Below are 15,778 nucleotides of genomic sequence, written 5' to 3'. Positions count from 1 at the left end.
GCGCCGCACCCGGAAGAGACGTGGCAGCGGAGGGATAATCGGGGCGGCCGGGGCTGAAGGGAGCGGAGCAAGATCCTTGGAGAGCGTGGTCCCTGCCCTTCCTCGCCTCGAAGCATCGCTGCCGCCCTTCGGAACTGGTGCAGCGGCCGATCAGTAAACACAGAGACTGGGGTCTGTAGAGAAGGGGCGGGGCTTGGAGGGGGTGGGGCTCAGGGGAGGCCTTGGGGGCGGGGCCGGTGGTATCGGGGAGTCGCTGATGGAGGGGCCTGGCCGGGGGCGGGATCCAGAAGGATTGAGGGGTCGCCGGAGGTGGGATTTATGCAGGGAGTGTTTCCCCGCATAAGGAGGAACAGTGGGCAGAAATCTTGGGTCGGGGCGAATAAGAGAGTGTCTGGGGGAGTTAAGAGTGGAAACTGGGCTGGTGAGAGCGTAGTGGTGGCCACCAGAACCTGGCTTCCTACCAACTCAGGTCCCTTTCCCAGGATCGATCATGGGGCTTTGTAAGTGCCCCAAGAGAAAGGTGACCAACCTGTTCTGCTTCGAACACCGGGTCAACGTCTGCGAGCACTGCCTGGTAGCCAATCACGCCAAGGTGGGGCCTTCAGGGGAGCGACTGAGCAGGGCACTGGGTGGGCAAGGCGGTATTGGCTTCCTCCAAATCAATGAGGGTCCCCGCGCTAGAATGTAAGCCCCACAAGGGCAAGGACTTGGTTTATTTTGTTCACTGATATATCCCCCGCCCCCAAGAGAGAGTCTGGCGCACAGTATGTGCTCAATAAATATTGATTGAACAAACAAAAGGATGAGTCTCCTCTGTGACTAGAGAAAAAGAGACTGTCAGACCTTGGGGTGATAGGCCGAGCAGCCCCAGCACCAGTTGTGACATCTCTCTCCCACTCCAGTGCATCGTCCAGTCCTACCTGCAATGGCTCCAAGATAGCGACTACAACCCCAATTGCCGCCTGTGCAACATACCCCTGGCCAGCCGAGAGACGACCCGCCTTGTCTGCTATGGTGAGGCCTTGGCACCTCGGGGGGATCAGGCCAGCCTCAGGGACCAGCTTGGTGACTGGTTTCCAGGCCCTCCTCAAGCAGCAGGACAGTGAGTCCCCCAAGTCTCAGAACCCAGATTCTAGTCATATTAAAGTTCCTTACCTGCTCTGTAAGTTCAGGCAAGTTATTCTTCCTTTCTAGGCCTCACTGTCTTTCCTAAAAATTAAAGCTCCTAGTTCCTCTTTCCTAAAAATTCAGACCTGCCAATCTGGAGGTTTGAGCGAGAGCCAGTCAAGCTTATGTGTATGCTGGTGGCCGTGACTATCAGCTAGCCAGACCGGCATGTCGCTTTCAGATATTCAGGATCCACCACTGATTCCAAGTCTAAACAGAGAGGAAGTGAGTTTCCCACATTAAAGTTAGCTAAAAGAAGTCAGCAGACATATGTGTCATGACTTTGACCTGAATCTGGAGTAAGAGCCTTAGCTCCAGTTTTTGAAGGAGCTCATGCAAGAGGCAGCTCCATATGTGTTTTTCCTTATGAGTGCGTGTGTGTACTTGCAGGCACTTAATGTACACTGTGTGTTTAAATGAGTGTTAGTGTGTTGATTAGTACTTGGGGGTGAATGAATGGGTAATGTATGTACGTAAACATATGAACACAGGTGTGTTGTGGGAGTACAAGAGAATGCATGGTTGAATGTGCCTGAGTGTTAGCAAACCTGTGAGTGTATAGATGTGTATGTGTGAGGGCTCCTGTGCCCATAGTGTAGATATAGTGAATGCTACTTGTGTTTGATTATGTGCTTATAAAGCATATGTACATGTGTGCCCAGGGATGTGTACATGCATATGTGTGCCTGTGTGTATATCAAGGAACCTTTTCTGAAACTGTTCATTATTAGCCATTAGCCCAAAGAGTATGATGAGTGCAGGCCCAGAGAGGACTCACTGAAAGGAGAGGTGGCGTTTCTTCCCACCCAAACTTACCCCTGTGAGCTGGACAGCTTGGTAGCACTGCCTGGACTTAGATGGTGATAGCCAAGAAGACTGATGTTTTAGGGAACAGGACGGGGAGGAGAAGGCTCTGGCACACACGTGTGTCCATATGTCCTGCAATGGTTTGGGGGCTATTGCTAGGCTAGGAGCCCTAAGTGTCTTCTTCCTCATGTCTCTTCTCCCCTGTCTCATGGGCCCTAAGATCTCTTTCACTGGGCCTGCCTCAATGAACGTGCTGCCCAGCTACCCCGAAACACGGCACCTGCCGGCTACCAGTGCCCCAGCTGCAATGGCCCCATCTTCCCCCCAACCAACCTGGCTGGCCCTGTGGCCTCCGCACTGAGAGAGAAGCTGGCCACGGTCAACTGGGCCCGGGCAGGACTGGGCCTCCCTCTGGTGAGAGTCCCTCTGTCTGTCTGACCATCCATCTGCCCTGGGCCCCACCTGAGCCAGATGGGTGGGGACAGTACTAGGCAGCCTGGTGACCCAGATTCCCTCCTCCAGATCGATGAGGTGGTGAGCCCAGAGCCCGAGCCCCTCAACACGTCTGACTTCTCTGACTGGTCTAGCTTTAATGGTAAGTGGTGGCTTCCACCGACTGTCTGGGCTTTAGCCTCCCTGCTCTGCTGACAGCTCCATTGGTCTACAGTCACATGCTCTACCCCTGAGCTCTACCCACTACTTCTGCTGATGGCTCTCTTTCCGCCCACAGCCAGCAGTACCCCTGGACCAGAGGAGGTAGACAGCGCCTCTGCTGCCCCAGCCTTCTACAGCCAGGCCCCCCGGCCCCCGGCTTCCCCAGGCCGGCCCGAGCAGCACACAGTGATCCACATGGGCAATCCTGAGCCCTTAACTCATGGTGAGCCTGGGAGTGACCCAGGCCGCGGAAGGATAGAAAGAGGGTGGTGGAGTGGTTTGTGTACGGGGAGCTTGAGGATCCAGAGAGAGACCCACCTGGAGGAACCTGTCCTCAATCCAGGCACAGCCATTACCCCCGCACGATTCTGAGATGCTCTGTCAGACTGAGGAGGGCAGGTGATCCCCCTAGCCCTCCCCAAAGCGGCCAGTTTTCCTGAGTCTATTGGTGCTAGTGGCTCCACCCTGTAGCCCCTAGGAAGGTGTATGATACGCGGGATGATGACCGGACACCAGGCCTCCATGGAGACTGTGACGATGACAAGTACCGACGCCGGCCTGCCTTGGGTTGGCTGGCCCAGCTGCTAAGGTACACAGGGTCAGGCGGGCGGAATGCCGGGAAGGGGTGGAGAGGGAGTGGGAACCAGAGGCCCTGGGAGGGACAGTTTCATAACCAAAGGGGCTCGTTCTGGGGAGTGACAGTACCTGGTGCTGGGGTGTGCAGAGGCCTTGGCTGTGCAGCAGAAGCTGTGGTTTGCTTCTCTCCGGGGCTGTCTCAGTGCCTCCTACACAGGAGGTTTGGACTCAGGCTCTTTGAGGCCCCTTCCTGAACTGACACCCCCTAATCTTTGTAACTCTCCCCGACGCCTGACACGTTGTAGTTTCCAGAACACAGTCGTGTGCCTCAGCTGGTCTGAGCTGCACAATAAGGCCCTATGGTGGCAAGTGCAGGAGTGATCATCTCTGAGGCACAGACGAGGAGATGGAGGTTCAGGAATGGGTGGTGACCGGGGCTTCTCTCTAGGCCGTGGGGGCCACCAGGGATTGGGGCCTGACCTGATTTTCCCCTCATCCCCCCAGGAGCCGGGCCGGGTCTCGGAAGCGACCGCTGACCCTGCTCCAGCGGGCAGGGCTGCTGCTACTCCTGGGATTGCTGGGCTTTCTGGCCCTCCTTGCCCTCATGTCTCGCCTAGGCCGGGCCGCAGCAGACAGCGACCCCAACCTGGACCCACTCATGAACCCTCACATCCGCGTGGGCCCCTCCTGAGCCCCCTTGCTTGTGGCTAGGCCAGCCTAGGACTTGGGTCCTGTGGAGGAGAGGCGGCGTAATGGGGAGGCTGGGGGCACCTCTTCACTGCCCCTCTCCGTCAAGCCTAAGACACTAAGACCCTGGACCCAAAGCCGAGTCCACCAGAGTGGTTGCAGGCCAGGCCTGGAGTCCCCGCGGGTCAAGCATTTGTCTTGACTTGCTTTCCTCCCGGGTCTCCAGCCTCCCACCCCTTGCCCCATGAAGGAGCTGACAGGTGGAAATAAACAACAACTTTATTAAAACACCCGAGGCAGCCTTTTCGTTCAGCCTCCTCAGCCCTGTTCCGACTCCCCAGGCCTCAGTGGTTCTCCTCCCGGTACTCGATGGCCAGAAAGTCCAAGGACAGGCGGTTGAAGAACATGGCTCCGTTGAGCACTGGGTGGAGGAGAGAGCCCCCCATGAGCCCCAGTACCCTTCCCTGGCTACTCCTTGCCATATCTCAGGGTTCCAAAGCTCCCCGCTCCCCCTTGCACCCTCCCCCTCCCGCCACTCACTCAGGATGGTCAGGGCAGAGCAGCGGATGTACTTGTTTTCTGTCATCTCAGCATAGAGTGACCCCATGGCAGCCCAGCAGATGCTGATCACCTGGGAGAACTGTAGGCCCATCTAGTGGGAGAGTGGCCCCCTGACACAACAGTGGGGTTTCCATCAGCCCCCCGGGCCTCCCGCAGCCAGCCCTTGCGTCCCTGCCCCGAGCCTACCATCAGGACGACCGTGTAGTGAAAGCTCATGCGTTCGTAGTGGTGGGTGATGCAGAAGTTGTGCACGTCGCTGATGAAGATGCCCAGGTGTAAGAAGAAGAGCATCAGTGCAGCCGTGGTGAGCATCATGCCTTTTGGGAAGAAGAATGTGGCGATGCGGTCTCGCAGCCGCATCTTGCCCACAGAGTAGATGCAAGTCAGACTTGAGAGCTGGAGCAAGCAGGCCCTGCCCAGGAAAAGCAGCAGTCTCTGGTTCTAGAGTGCCTGGTATGGAATAGCAGTGGGATTCTAGAACCAGGAGGACAGTGGAGGGGACAAGATTCTAGAACACAGGCTGATTCCAGCCAACACAGGACTGCCTCACAGGTGGTAGGGGTGCTCTGAATTGTGAGATCAGTGGGGGCCCATAAGGCGAAGGGGCAGCAGCCCTAGTTGTCCCATACTCACTCTAGACACTTTTGTGCACATCTCAATTTTCCCACAATGGAGGCAGCGTGAACACAGTCTACAGATGAAGAACTGGGGCTCAGAAAAGTTGAGGGGTGTGGTCTAGATTCACAGCAAGTTTTAGGCAGATGAGAGATTAGGACCCACCTGCATAGCTGGAAGGCATTCCCAGATGAGGGGAGGCCTGGGGTGAATCCCAGGTTCCAAGTATTTGCTCTACCCTCTGGTGGAAAGGAATTACGAGAAGGAAAGATATCAACAGATTCTTCAGAGCTGTCCCGGGATCTTCCCCGTGCCCTTCCCAGTGTGGCCCAGAGGGCACCTGGCTTTACCATTCTCTCCCCAGATGTTCTTACAGGACCCAATGCTGGTCAGCTTTCCTCTCTGCCACCTTCAGGTGCTTGGAGCATTTTCACCTCCATCCGTCCAAGAGTCCCATGAGACAGCTGGGGCTGGTGGCATAAATCCTATTTGACAATTGAGTCTGAGGCAGAAAGGATGGTCTTCCTCAAGTTGTCATGGCCAGTAAGGGAGGGAGTCAGTACTGCAACTAAGATCTGATACTACCTGAGGCTGTGCTGAGCGAGCAGGGTCAGATGCAAGCCAGAAGGAAAACATTTCCTCCATGCATGTAAGAGATGAGAACGAGGCTGGGTGTGGTAGCTCACACCTGCAACCCCAGCACTTTCAGAGGCCCAGGTGGGAGGATTGCCTTGGGCCAAGAGTTCAAGACCAGCTTGGGAGACAGCAAGACCCCATCTCTCTCTTTTTTTTTTTTGAGACAGTTTCACTCTCGTTGCCCAGGCTGGAGGGCAATGGCGTGATCTCAGCTCCCCGCAACCTCTGCCTCCTGGATTCAAGCAATTCTCCTGCCTCAGCCTCCCGAGTAGCTGGGATTACAGGCATGCACCACCAAGCCCAGCTAATTTTGTATTTTTAGTGGAGATGGGGTTTCTCCATGTTGGTCAGGCTGATCTCGAACTCCCAGCCTCAGGTGATCTGCCCACCTTGGCCTACCAAAGTGCTGGGATTACAGGCGTGAGCCACCACTCCTGTCCAGCAAGACCCCATCTCTTAAAAAAAAAAATTGCTGAGTGTGCTGGTGCGTGTCTTTAGTCCCAGCTACTCAGGAGGCTGAGATGGGAGGATTGCTGGAGCCCAGGAGTCCCAGGCTGCAGTGAACTATGATCATGCCACTGTACTCCAATCTGGGTGACACAGAAAAAAAGAAAGGAAAAGAAAAAAAACAAAGGTGAGCACTCCAAGGCCGTCAACAAAATATGCCAGAAAAACAGCCAGAAATGGTATAGAGTGAGATGACAGCTCCCAGGGATTGAAGCAGGAGAAGAGGAGGGAGGAGTACAGGACTTGATGTTGAACTCAGCCACCCCACTGCCTCCTGCCCAACTGTTTGCCCCAAAAGTTAGGTCCCAGGTCAGCCCAAGACCCACAGGCTGCCTCCCAGCAGTGGGATTAGAGCCTGCACCCGCCGCCTGTGAATAGTTCTTCAGAGCCCCATCCTAACCACATGAAAGGGGTGATGCCCCAAGGCCCAGCTGTGGTCCCACTGTTGAAACAATTGTTTGTGCCTCAGCCCTTATTTGAATACAAATGAACTTTTATACATAAAAGTTCCTAGCTCCTAATTCTATTTATTTTTGAGACAGAGTCTCACTCTATCGCCGGGACTGGAGTGCAGTGGCGGGATCTCAGCTCACTGCAACCTCCGCCTCCCGGGTTCAAGTGATTCTCCTGCCTCAGCCTCCTGAGTAGCTGGGATTATAGGCATGTGCCACCATGCCCAGCTCTTTTTTTTTTTTTTTTTAAGACGGAGCTTCGCTCTTGTTGCCCAGGCTGGAGTGCAATGGTGCCATCTCAGCTCACAGCAACCTATGCCTCCTGGGTTCAAGCAATTCTCCTGCCTCAGCCTCCCGAGTAGCTGGGACTACAGGCATGTGCCACCAAGCCCAGCTAATTTTGTATTTTTAGTAGAGACGGGGTTTCTCTATGGTGGTGAGGCTGGTCTCGAACTCCCGACCTCAGGTGATATGCCCACCCTGGCCTCCCAAAATGCTGGCATTACACACGTGAGCCACCACGACCTGCCTGGATGATTTTTCTTAACACTATTCTCCAACTTTTAAAAACGTTTATAGACTTCTTTGAGTAGGCCTCAATCTATACCCTTTTTCATGTTCTTAAGATTATAGTTTCATAGGCTGAAATCAAGTATTTTAAATGGTTTCTAGACATCCCATTGATTCAGAGGTCAGCAAACTTTTTCTGTAAAATAGTAAATATTTTAGGTTTGGAGGACCATGCAGTCTCTGTGGTAGCTACTCAACTCTGCTCTATTTTTTTGTTTTTTGTTTTTTTTGAGATGAAGTTTTGCTCTTGTCACCCAGGCTGGACTCACTGCAACCTCCGCCTCCTGGGTTCAAGCGAGTCTCCCACCTCAGCCTTCCGAGTAGCTGGGACTACAGGTGAACTCTTCACCTTTGTGCACAGCTGCACTTTTGTCCAAGTCAGAACCCTGGGAGAGCAGCTCAGGAGGCTGAGGTGGGAGGGGAGGTCAAGGCTGCAGTGAGCCGAAGACAGCACCACTGCACTCCAGCCTGGATGACAGAGCAAAACCCTGTCTCAAAACAAACAAACAAACAAACAAAAAACAGGAAAAGAGAACCCTGAGAGTTATCCTCCACATTTCCACCCAGCCCTTCACTCAGCACATTCCATCGGTCAGTCACATAAGCTCTGCTGAGTCTGTCCTTTTTTTTTTTTTTTTCCAATAATAGAGGGGGCGGGTCTCACTATGTTGTCCAGGCTGGTATTGACCTCCTGGGCTCAATCAGGTCTCCCACCTCCGCCTTCCAAAGTGCTGGGATTACAGGCGTGAGCCACTGTGCCCAGCCTTACGGGTTCTTAAATGTGAGTGTGTATCAGAACTACTTGAACTATTTGGGAACTTTCTAAAAAGAAGCTAGACCTGGGTGAACCCCAGAGTCTTTTTTTTTCTTCTTGCTCTGTCACCCAGGCTGGAGTGCAGTGGCACCATCAGGGCTCAAGCAATTCCCCCATCTCAGCCTCCCGAGCAGCTGGGACTACAGGCGCGCGCCACCATGCCTGGCTAATTTTTGTTTTTTTTTTTTTTGTTTTTTTTTTTTGAGACGGAGTCTTGCTCTGTTGCCCAGGCTGGAGTGCAGTGGCCAGATCTCGGCTCACTGCAAGCTCCGTCTACCAGGTTTAGGCCATTCTCCTGCCTCAGCCTCCCGAGTAGCTGGGACTACAGGCGCCCGCCACCTCGCCCAGCTAGTTGTTTTGGTATTTTTTAGTAGAGACGGGGTTTCACCGTGTTTGCCAGGATGGTCTCGATCTCTTGACCTCGTGATCCACCCGTCTCGGCCTCCCAAAGTGCTGGGATTACAGGCTTGAGCCACCGCGCCCGGCCAATTTTTGTATTTTTAATAGAGACGGGGTTTCACCATAATGGCCAGGCTGATCTCGAACTCCTGACTTTGTGATCCGCCCGCCTCGGCCTCCCTAAGTGCTCGGATTACAGGCGTGTGCCACCGCGCCCGGCCTGTATTTTTTTAATAGAGACGGAGTTTCGCCATTTTGCCCAGGCTGGTCTCGAACTCTTGGGCTCAAGCGATCCACCCGCCTCTGCCTCCCAAGCGCTGGGATTACGGGAGTGCCTCGCGCAGCTCAGCGCAGAGACTTATAATGTGCCACAGATAGTCCTAAAGGCAATTCTGATGCACGTCAGAGGACCAGGCCCTAAGTAGAACTGCGCTAGAGGCACGGTACAGAATAGTGTACATGCATTTAATCCTCGTAGCCCCCTTGTGAAGTATGTACCCCAATTTTAGGAATGGGATAAACTGAGCCACTGCCCAGGTCTCGAGACAGTGGCGGGATCCCAGGAACACTCTACTCTGGCCTCACGTCCCACATCCGTCCATTGTGTCTGGGCACATATTCCGTGGGCCGCTTGCCTGCGGGAGTGCAGGTTTGGGAGCCACTACCCGTCCCCGTTCTGGGAGAGCAGCAACCCCAGGCAGTTGCACAAAATGCTTCCACCTAGGAAACTGGGGGAATTCAGGACTCTAGCGGAACCTTTGCAACCGGGGAAGACAGGTGCGGGGGAACTCTAGTCTCGAAGGACCTAGGGCTGCAGGGGGACGTTTCACCTGAAGGACTGCCTCGTTTCAACAACAACTTTATGGCTCCCGGAAGTGCCTCCCCCCCCCCCCCGCCCCGTCCCCTTCCTTCCCAGCCTCACGCCCGTGGGCTGCAGTTGGAGCGATGGCGGCAGCAGCTGCCGCCGGGCCTAGCCCGGGGTCTAGACTTGGGGACTCCCCAGAAGGGCCCGAGGGGGAGGCTCCGGAGCGTCGGCGGAAGGCGCACGGGATGCTGAAGCTTTACTACGGCCTCTCGGAAGGGGAGGCAGCGGGACGCCCTGCGGGGCCCGACCCCCTGGACCCGACTGACCTGAACGGGGCGCACTTCGACCCGGAAGTTTACCTAGACAAGGTGTGTGTGCGGGGAGCGGGGGATGCGGGGAGGGGGGAAGGGCACCAGGCCCCTGATATATTGCTCCCCCAGATCATGCCTCCGACTTTTTGTGAGGTTGAGGGGAGCAGGGGTTCATAAGAGGACGAGTCTCGGCCGGGGAGTACGAGCAGCTCAGGCGTCTGAGGTGATATGAATAGGACTGGACTGGCCTAAGGTGATGCGGCAGCTGAGGTCTCCTGGGCTGATGTGATAGGCCCCGGATTGGGGGCGTGGCCCAAGCGTTGACAGGCGCGGGGCTGGGCTTAGGCCGAGCCCCAGGATTTCAAATGCTGACAAACACCAAACAGGGTTGAACCTAGTAACCCCTGAGCTAGGCCACGTAGGGCCCCATGCCTGGGATTCCTGAGAGCCGGCGGGGGCTTGGGGGGTGGGGTGGGGATCAGAGATTTCTTGCACTGAAAGCCTATCAGCTGCGGGCAAGGCTGAGGGACATGAGTGCCTCCTGACCCGAACACTAACCACCCAACTTCTTCAGCTGCGTAGGGAGTGCCCTCTGGCCCAGCTGATGGACAGTGAGACCGACATGGTGCGGCAGATCCGGGCTCTAGACAGCGACATGCAGACCCTGGTCTATGAGAACTACAACAAGTTCATCTCAGCCACAGGTGATCCCCACGGGGACACACGCTCCAAAGTCTCACAGCCTCCATTCTCCCACCTGTGTTGGGAAAACCAGCAAGGGATTTAGAGGGGGGAGACTCAGATTCCAGTCTTGCCCTGGCATTATTCCATTCTCACCTACTTCCCTTTGAGCCTTCGTTGTCAGACTACTGTAGAGATAATAGCTGCTCTCAGAGAGTTGTCTTAAGTACCAAAGGAGAGAAAAGACAAAAGGAGATTATTTGTTTATTTTTTAGAGACAATGTCTTGTTCTGTCTCCCAGGCTGGAGGGCAGTAGCATCATCATGGCTCACTGCAGCCTGGACATCCCAGGCTCATTTGATACTTCTGGATCCTCCCAAAGCACTGGGATTATGGGTGTGAATCCCTGGCCCAGCCCAAAGTGAAATTTTAAAATGAAATGTATTTATCTGAAGCACTTAAAAGGCCAGGTATGGTGGCTCATACCTGTAATCCTAGCGCTTTGGGAGGCTGAAGTGGGAGGATCACTTGAGCCTAAGAGTTTAAGATTGACCTGGGAAATACAGTGGGACTCCATCTCTACAAAAAATAAAATATAAAAATTAGCCGGACATGATGGTGTATGCCTGTAGTCCCAGCTACTCAGGAGACTGAGGAGGGAGGATCACATGAGCCTGGTAGATGGAGGCTGCAGTGAGCTGTGCTTGTACCACTCCACTTCAACCTGGGCAACAGAGCAAGACCTTGTCTCAAAAAAAAAGAAAGTATCTATCTGAAGAAGAATCCCTGACACGAGGCTGGGTGCAGTGGCCCATGCCTGTAATCCCAGCACTTGGGGAGGCCGAGGCAGGTGGATCACCTGAGGTCAGGAGTTCGAGACCAGCCTTGCCAATATGGTGAAACCCCGTCTCTACTAAAAATAAAAAAATTAACTGGGTGTGGTGGCAGGCGCCTGTAATCCCAGCTATTTGGGAGGCTGAGGTGGGAGAATCACTTGAACCTGGGAGGTGGAGGTTGCAGTGAGCCGAGATAAGGTCACAGAACTCCAGCCTAGGCAACAGAGCAAGACCCTGTCTGAAAAAATAATAAGAATCCCTGACACCAAGGAAACCTCAGTAAGGTGTAGTTTCTCTTATTATTGATAGCTTTCTTTTCTGCTCCAGAGAAGAAAAGGTGGTCTTGGCCGGGCGCGGTGGCTCAAGCCTGTAATCCCAGCACTTTGGGAGGCCGAGACGGGCGGATCACGAGGTCAGGAGATCGAGACCATCCTGGCTGACACGGTGAAACCCCCGTCTCTACTAAAATACAAAAAAAATTAGCCGGGCGAGGTGGCGGGCGCCTGTACTCCCAGCTACTCGGGAGGCTGAGGCAGGAGAATGGCGTGAACCTGGGAGGCGGGGATTGCAGTGAGCTGAGATCCGGCCACTGCAGTCCAGCCTGGGCAAGAGAGCGAGACTCCGTCTCAAAAAAAAAAAAAAAAATAGAAAAGGTGGTCTCGTCCCTCCCTTTCTTTCTCTCTCCCTTCTTTCCCTCCTTAACTAAGCAAAGAGAGAAGATGTATGATATTAAGGGACACAAAGATGATGTCGAGGCTTTTTTTTTCTTCTGTCCTCTTTATTCTCTAGTGCCAGACAGTGTTCCGCTATTTTCCACACTAGCTTCTGTGCTGTTTTGAGGAGATGTACTACTCAGACTTTTGTAGTAATTGTACACCCACGTGTAGTAAGTCCAGGAGGCAGATCCGAAGGGTTTACCTGCAGTCTGTGGAATGTTCTGGGAGCATCTGTGGGGTTGCATTCTGATGTCTGTTACTCTCATGTCACAGTGGTGGGTGTGGTAACCTACACACATTGTTCTTTTATCTGATTTGAAGCATATTCCATGAGTAGGCACCTTTCTGTTAGCTAATACCAGCATCAAAGTGGCAAGAAATCATAGTTTCTGTGCTGGGATATTTCTCACAGGAATTTAGTAAGATTACATTTTCCATTTGTTGGAATGTGTAATATTTTGAGACTTAGCTTTTTTTGTAGATCCCACAAAAGGAACAAACATTTGGCAAACTGCGAGGATAACCAGGAGCATTGATGTCTTAGAAGCTTAAGTGAGGGGCCGGGCATGGTGGTTCTCGTCTGTGATCCCAGCACTTTGGGAGGCTGAGGCAGGTGGATCACTTGAGGCTAGGAGTTCAAGACTAGCCTGGCCAACGTGGTGAAACCCTGTCTCTACTAAAAATATAAAAATTACCTGGGCAAGGTGGCGCATGCCTATAGTCCAAGCTACTCGTGAGGCTGAGGCAGGAGAATCGCTTGAACCCAGGTGGTGGAGGTTGCAGTGAGCTGAGATCACACCACTACACTCCAGCCTGGGCAACAGAGTGAGGCTCCGTCTCAAAAAAAAAAAAAAAAAAAAGCTAAGTGAGGAAGGTGTTCCATGACATGGATTTGATAGACATGGACGAGACAGTCAGGAAAGTAATGTAGCATGGAGTATGTGTTGATTAGGCGAGAGAGAGAGAGAAATGAAAAAGGAACAAGGTCCTCAGGAAGGAGGCGGGTGGAACAGAGCAGGGATGGAGGCGTCGGCCTCAGCAAAGGGCCGGGAGCTCATCTATGGTAGCAGGAGGGGAAGCAGGATGTGGGCAGAGCCAAGCGGGTAGCAGATGTTCAGTTTAACTAGAAACCTTCCAGAACATGTTAAGGATTTGGCTTTTATCCACAGAGAGCTAAGACAAATGAGTGATGTGCTCAGATTTCTGGTTTGAATAGATTCCTCCAGCTGCACTGGTAGGAATGGATGGGGCTGAGCGCAGTGGCTCATGCCTGTAATCCCTGCACTTTGGAAGGCTGAGGTGGGAGGATCACTTGAGCCCGGGAGTTTGAGACCAGCCTGGGCAACATAGTGAGACCCGATATCTAGGAAAAAAAAATGGCTGGGTATGGTGGAACACACTTGTTAGATTAAACCCAGCTACTTGGGGAGGCTAAGATGGGTGGATCACATGAGCCCAGGAGTTGGAATTGCAGCCAGTATGCAAATGAAAGAGCTTGGCTGTATTCCAGTAAGATTTCATTTACAAATGTGGGCGGTGAGGTTCTGGAGTGACATCAGCAAAAATGCTGGAGTAAATACATTAAATATTTTTATCCTCCATAAAAGCAATGAAAAAAATTAGACTGGGGGCAGTGGCTCACACCTTTAATTCTAGCACTTTGGGCCGGGCGCGGTGGCTCAAGCCTGTAATCCCAGCACTTTGGGAGGCCGAGACGGGCGGATCACGAGGTCAGGAGATCAAGACCATCCTGGCTAACATGGTGAAACCCCGTCTCTACTAAAAAATACAAAAAAAAAACTAGCCGGGCGAGGTGGCGGGCGCCTGTAGTCCCAGCTACTCGGGAGGCTGAGGCAGGAGAATGGCGTAAACCCGGGAGGCGGAGCTTGCAGTGAGCTGAGATACGGCCACTGCACTCCAGCCTGGGAGACAGAGCGAAACTCCGCCTCAAGAAAAAAAAAAAAAAAAAAAATTCTAGCACTTTGGGAGGCCAAGGCGGGAAGGCGGGTGGATCACCTGAGGTCAGGAGTTCAAGACCAACCTGGCCAACAAGATGAAACCCCATTTCTACTAAAAATACAAAAATTAGCCAGGCATGGTGACAGATGCCTGTAGTCCCAGGTACTCAGGGAGGCTGAGGCAGGAGAATCGCTTGAACCTGGGAAGCAGAGGTTACAGTGAGCCGAGATCATGCCACTACACTCCAGCTTGGGTGACAGAGGGAGACTCCATCTCAAAAACAAAAAACAAATAAACAAAATAGCCGGTTGTGGTGGCGGGCACCTGTAATCCCAGCTACTTGGGAGACTGAGGCAGGAGAGAATCGCTTGAACCTAGGAGGTGGAGATTGCAGTGAACTGAGATCACACCACTGTACTCCAACCTGGGTGACAGAGTGAGACTCATTTTCAGGGAAAAAAAAAAAAAATCCATGAAAAATCTAGCCAGAATAGTCAGAAACAACTTTTTCCGAACTCTGGAAATTAACCAAGGTTTGCGGCAAGCAATCCATGGAATATTTATTTAAGAAAAGTAGCTGAATCTTGGTAAGAATAGTGAACCCTGTGGTGTTTGAACTTGCCCTAGCCCCACTGCTTGCTCTCCAACTCAGCTGTAGCCTTAAAAAATAACAGCTCAGGCCGGGCGCAGTGGCTCACGCCTATAATCCCAGCACTTTGGGAAGCCAAGGCGGGTGGATCATGAGGTCAGCAGTTCAAGACCAGCCTGACCAACATGGTGAAACCCCGTCTCTACTAAAAATGCAAAACTTATCTGGGCGTGGTGGCAGGCGCCTGTAATCCCAGCTACTCAGGAGGCTGAGGCAGGATAATTGTTTGAACTCAGGAGGCGGAGGTTGCAGTGAGCCCAGATTACACCACTGCCCTCCAGCCTGGGCTACAGAGCGAGACTCCATCTCAATAAAAAACACAAATAAAATAAAATAGCAGCTCATGGCTAGGTGTGGTGGTTCATGCCTTGTAATCCCAGCACTTTGTTTTTTGTTTGTTTGTTTGTTTGTTTTGTTTTTTTGAGATAGAGTCTTGCTCTGTGCCCAGGCTGGAGTGCAGTGGCATGATCTTGGCTCACTGCAAGATTTTTATTGAGACTCTATCTCAATAAAAAAATAAAATATCAGCTCATGGCTGAGTACGGTGGCTCACTCCTTGTAATCCCAGCACTTTGGGAGGCCGTGTCGGGCAGATCACTTGAGGTCAGGAGTTTGAGACCGGCCTGGCCAACATGGCGAAACCCTGTCTCTACTAAAAATACAAAAATTAGCTGGGCGTGGTGGCGGGCGCCTGTAATGCCAGCTACTCAGGAGGCTGAGGCAGGATAATTGCTTGAACTCAGGAGGTGGGGGTTGCAGTGAGCTGAGATTGTACCACTGCCTCCAGCCTGGGCAACAGAGCGAGACTCCATCTCAATAAAAAACACAAATAAAATAAAATAGCAGCTCATGGCTAGGTGTGGTGGTTCATGCCTTGTAATCCCAGCACTTTGTTTTTTGTTTGTTTGTTTGTTTGTTTTGTTTTTTTGAGATGGAGTCTTGCTCTGTGCCCAGGCTGGAGTGCAGTGGCACGATCTTGGCTCACTGCAAGCTCTGCCTCCTGGGTTTATGCCATTCTCCGGTCTCAGCCTTCCAAGTAGCTGGGACTACAGGCGCCCGCCACCTCACCCGGCTAGTTTTTTGTATTTTTTAGTAGAGACGGGGTTTCACTGTGTTAGCCAGGATGGTCTTGATCTGATGTCTTGGCCTCCCAAAGTGCTGGGATTACAGGCTTGAGCCACCGTACCCGGCCATAATCCCAGCACTTTGGGAGGCTGAGTCGGGCAGATCACTTGAGGTCAGGAGTTCGAGACCATCCCGGCCAACATGGTGAAACCCTGTCTCTACTAAAAATACAAAAATTAGCTGGGCGTGGTGGCAGGTGTCTGTAATCCCAGCTACTTGGGGGGCTGAGGCAAATAATTGCTTGAACCCAG

At 52.8% G+C, this 15,778-nt stretch overlaps 3 protein-coding genes and 1 long non-coding RNA gene across 23 annotated transcripts in view; 3 read left to right on the top strand and 1 right to left on the bottom strand.

Annotated features, from left to right (window-relative positions):
* Positions 1-14: 14 nt before the first annotated feature.
* On the top strand, positions 15-4,179 carry ZFPL1 (zinc finger protein like 1). 5 transcript variants are annotated; one of them, XM_015113812.2, is made up of 8 exons: positions 15-171; positions 483-592; positions 903-1,014; positions 2,195-2,388; positions 2,497-2,569; positions 2,705-2,851; positions 3,100-3,217; positions 3,709-4,179. In XM_015113812.2, the coding sequence occupies exons 2-8, from the start codon at positions 491-493 to the stop codon at positions 3,893-3,895; spliced, it is 933 nt and encodes a 310-aa protein (XP_014969298.1). In that variant the 5' UTR covers positions 15-171; positions 483-490; the 3' UTR covers positions 3,896-4,179. The 5 variants fall into 5 exon arrangements, with proteins under 5 accessions (XP_014969298.1, XP_077818541.1, XP_014969299.1 ...); XM_077962415.1 differs by having other exon boundaries at positions 903-1,102; XM_015113813.3 differs by having other exon boundaries at positions 470-592.
* On the bottom strand, positions 4,153-5,573 carry CATSPERH (catsper channel auxiliary subunit eta). Of its 12 annotated transcripts, none has more exons than XM_077962434.1 (6): positions 5,442-5,573; positions 5,233-5,308; positions 5,086-5,143; positions 4,639-4,812; positions 4,432-4,531; positions 4,153-4,312 (listed from the first exon to the last, which is right to left on the bottom strand). In XM_077962434.1, exons 3-6 carry the CDS (start codon positions 5,104-5,106, stop codon positions 4,236-4,238), a joined length of 372 nt encoding a protein of 123 aa, XP_077818560.1. In that variant the 5' UTR covers positions 5,107-5,143; positions 5,233-5,308; positions 5,442-5,573; the 3' UTR covers positions 4,153-4,235. The 12 variants fall into 12 exon arrangements, with proteins under 12 accessions (XP_077818560.1, XP_077818568.1, XP_077818559.1 ...); XM_077962442.1 differs by having other exon boundaries at positions 4,639-4,769; XM_077962433.1 differs by having other exon boundaries at positions 5,418-5,554.
* Positions 5,574-9,353: 3,780 nt separating this feature from the next.
* Positions 9,354-15,778, top strand: part of VPS51 (VPS51 subunit of GARP complex) — a 26,378-nt gene continuing 19,953 nt past the window's right edge. For 2 of the 4 annotated variants that reach the window (XM_077962308.1, XM_077962307.1), the window contains exons 1-2: positions 9,354-9,618; positions 10,136-10,320. In XM_077962308.1, coding sequence (XP_077818434.1) covers positions 10,233-10,320 — 88 coding nt within the window. In that variant the 5' untranslated portion in view covers positions 9,354-9,618; positions 10,136-10,232. The remainder of the gene's footprint in view (positions 9,619-10,135; positions 10,321-15,778) is intronic. The other 2 variants (XM_077962306.1, XM_015113805.3) reach the window with 2 other exon arrangements.
* LOC144334119 (uncharacterized) lies at positions 12,351-14,736 on the top strand. 2 transcript variants are annotated; one of them, XR_013403569.1, is made up of 3 exons: positions 12,351-13,468; positions 13,798-14,340; positions 14,466-14,736. It is a non-coding gene; the product is annotated as an uncharacterized LOC144334119 (long non-coding RNA). The 2 variants fall into 2 exon arrangements; XR_013403571.1 differs by having other exon boundaries at positions 12,358-13,458; positions 13,790-14,340.

This window comes from Macaca mulatta, chromosome 14 (genome assembly GCF_049350105.2).
Source record: "Macaca mulatta isolate MMU2019108-1 chromosome 14, T2T-MMU8v2.0, whole genome shotgun sequence".
In the NCBI taxonomy this organism is placed as follows: domain Eukaryota; kingdom Metazoa; phylum Chordata; class Mammalia; order Primates; family Cercopithecidae; genus Macaca; species Macaca mulatta.
Note: the sequence above shows the minus strand (reverse complement) of the source record. Positions and strands in the feature narration are given on the sequence as shown.

Bases quoted from the DNA above. Each gene is read 5' to 3' on its own strand.
- ZFPL1 (XM_015113812.2), top strand. From the start codon at position 491: ATGGGGCTTTGTAAGTGCCCCAAGAGAAAGGTGACCAACCTGTTCTGC. The intron at 1,015-2,194 runs GTGAGGCCTTGG...ATGGGCCCTAAG, and splicing joins GACCCGCCTTGTCTGCTATG to ATCTCTTTCACTGGGCCTGC. The intron at 2,570-2,704 runs GTAAGTGGTGGC...TTCCGCCCACAG, and splicing joins TGACTGGTCTAGCTTTAATG to CCAGCAGTACCCCTGGACCA.
- CATSPERH (XM_077962432.1), bottom strand. The intron at 4,532-4,638 runs GTAGGCTCGGGG...ATGGGCCTACAG, and splicing joins ACTACACGGTCGTCCTGATG to TTCTCCCAGGTGATCAGCAT. The intron at 4,313-4,431 runs GTGAGTGGCGGG...TCCTCCACCCAG, and splicing joins CTCTGCCCTGACCATCCTGA to TGCTCAACGGAGCCATGTTC.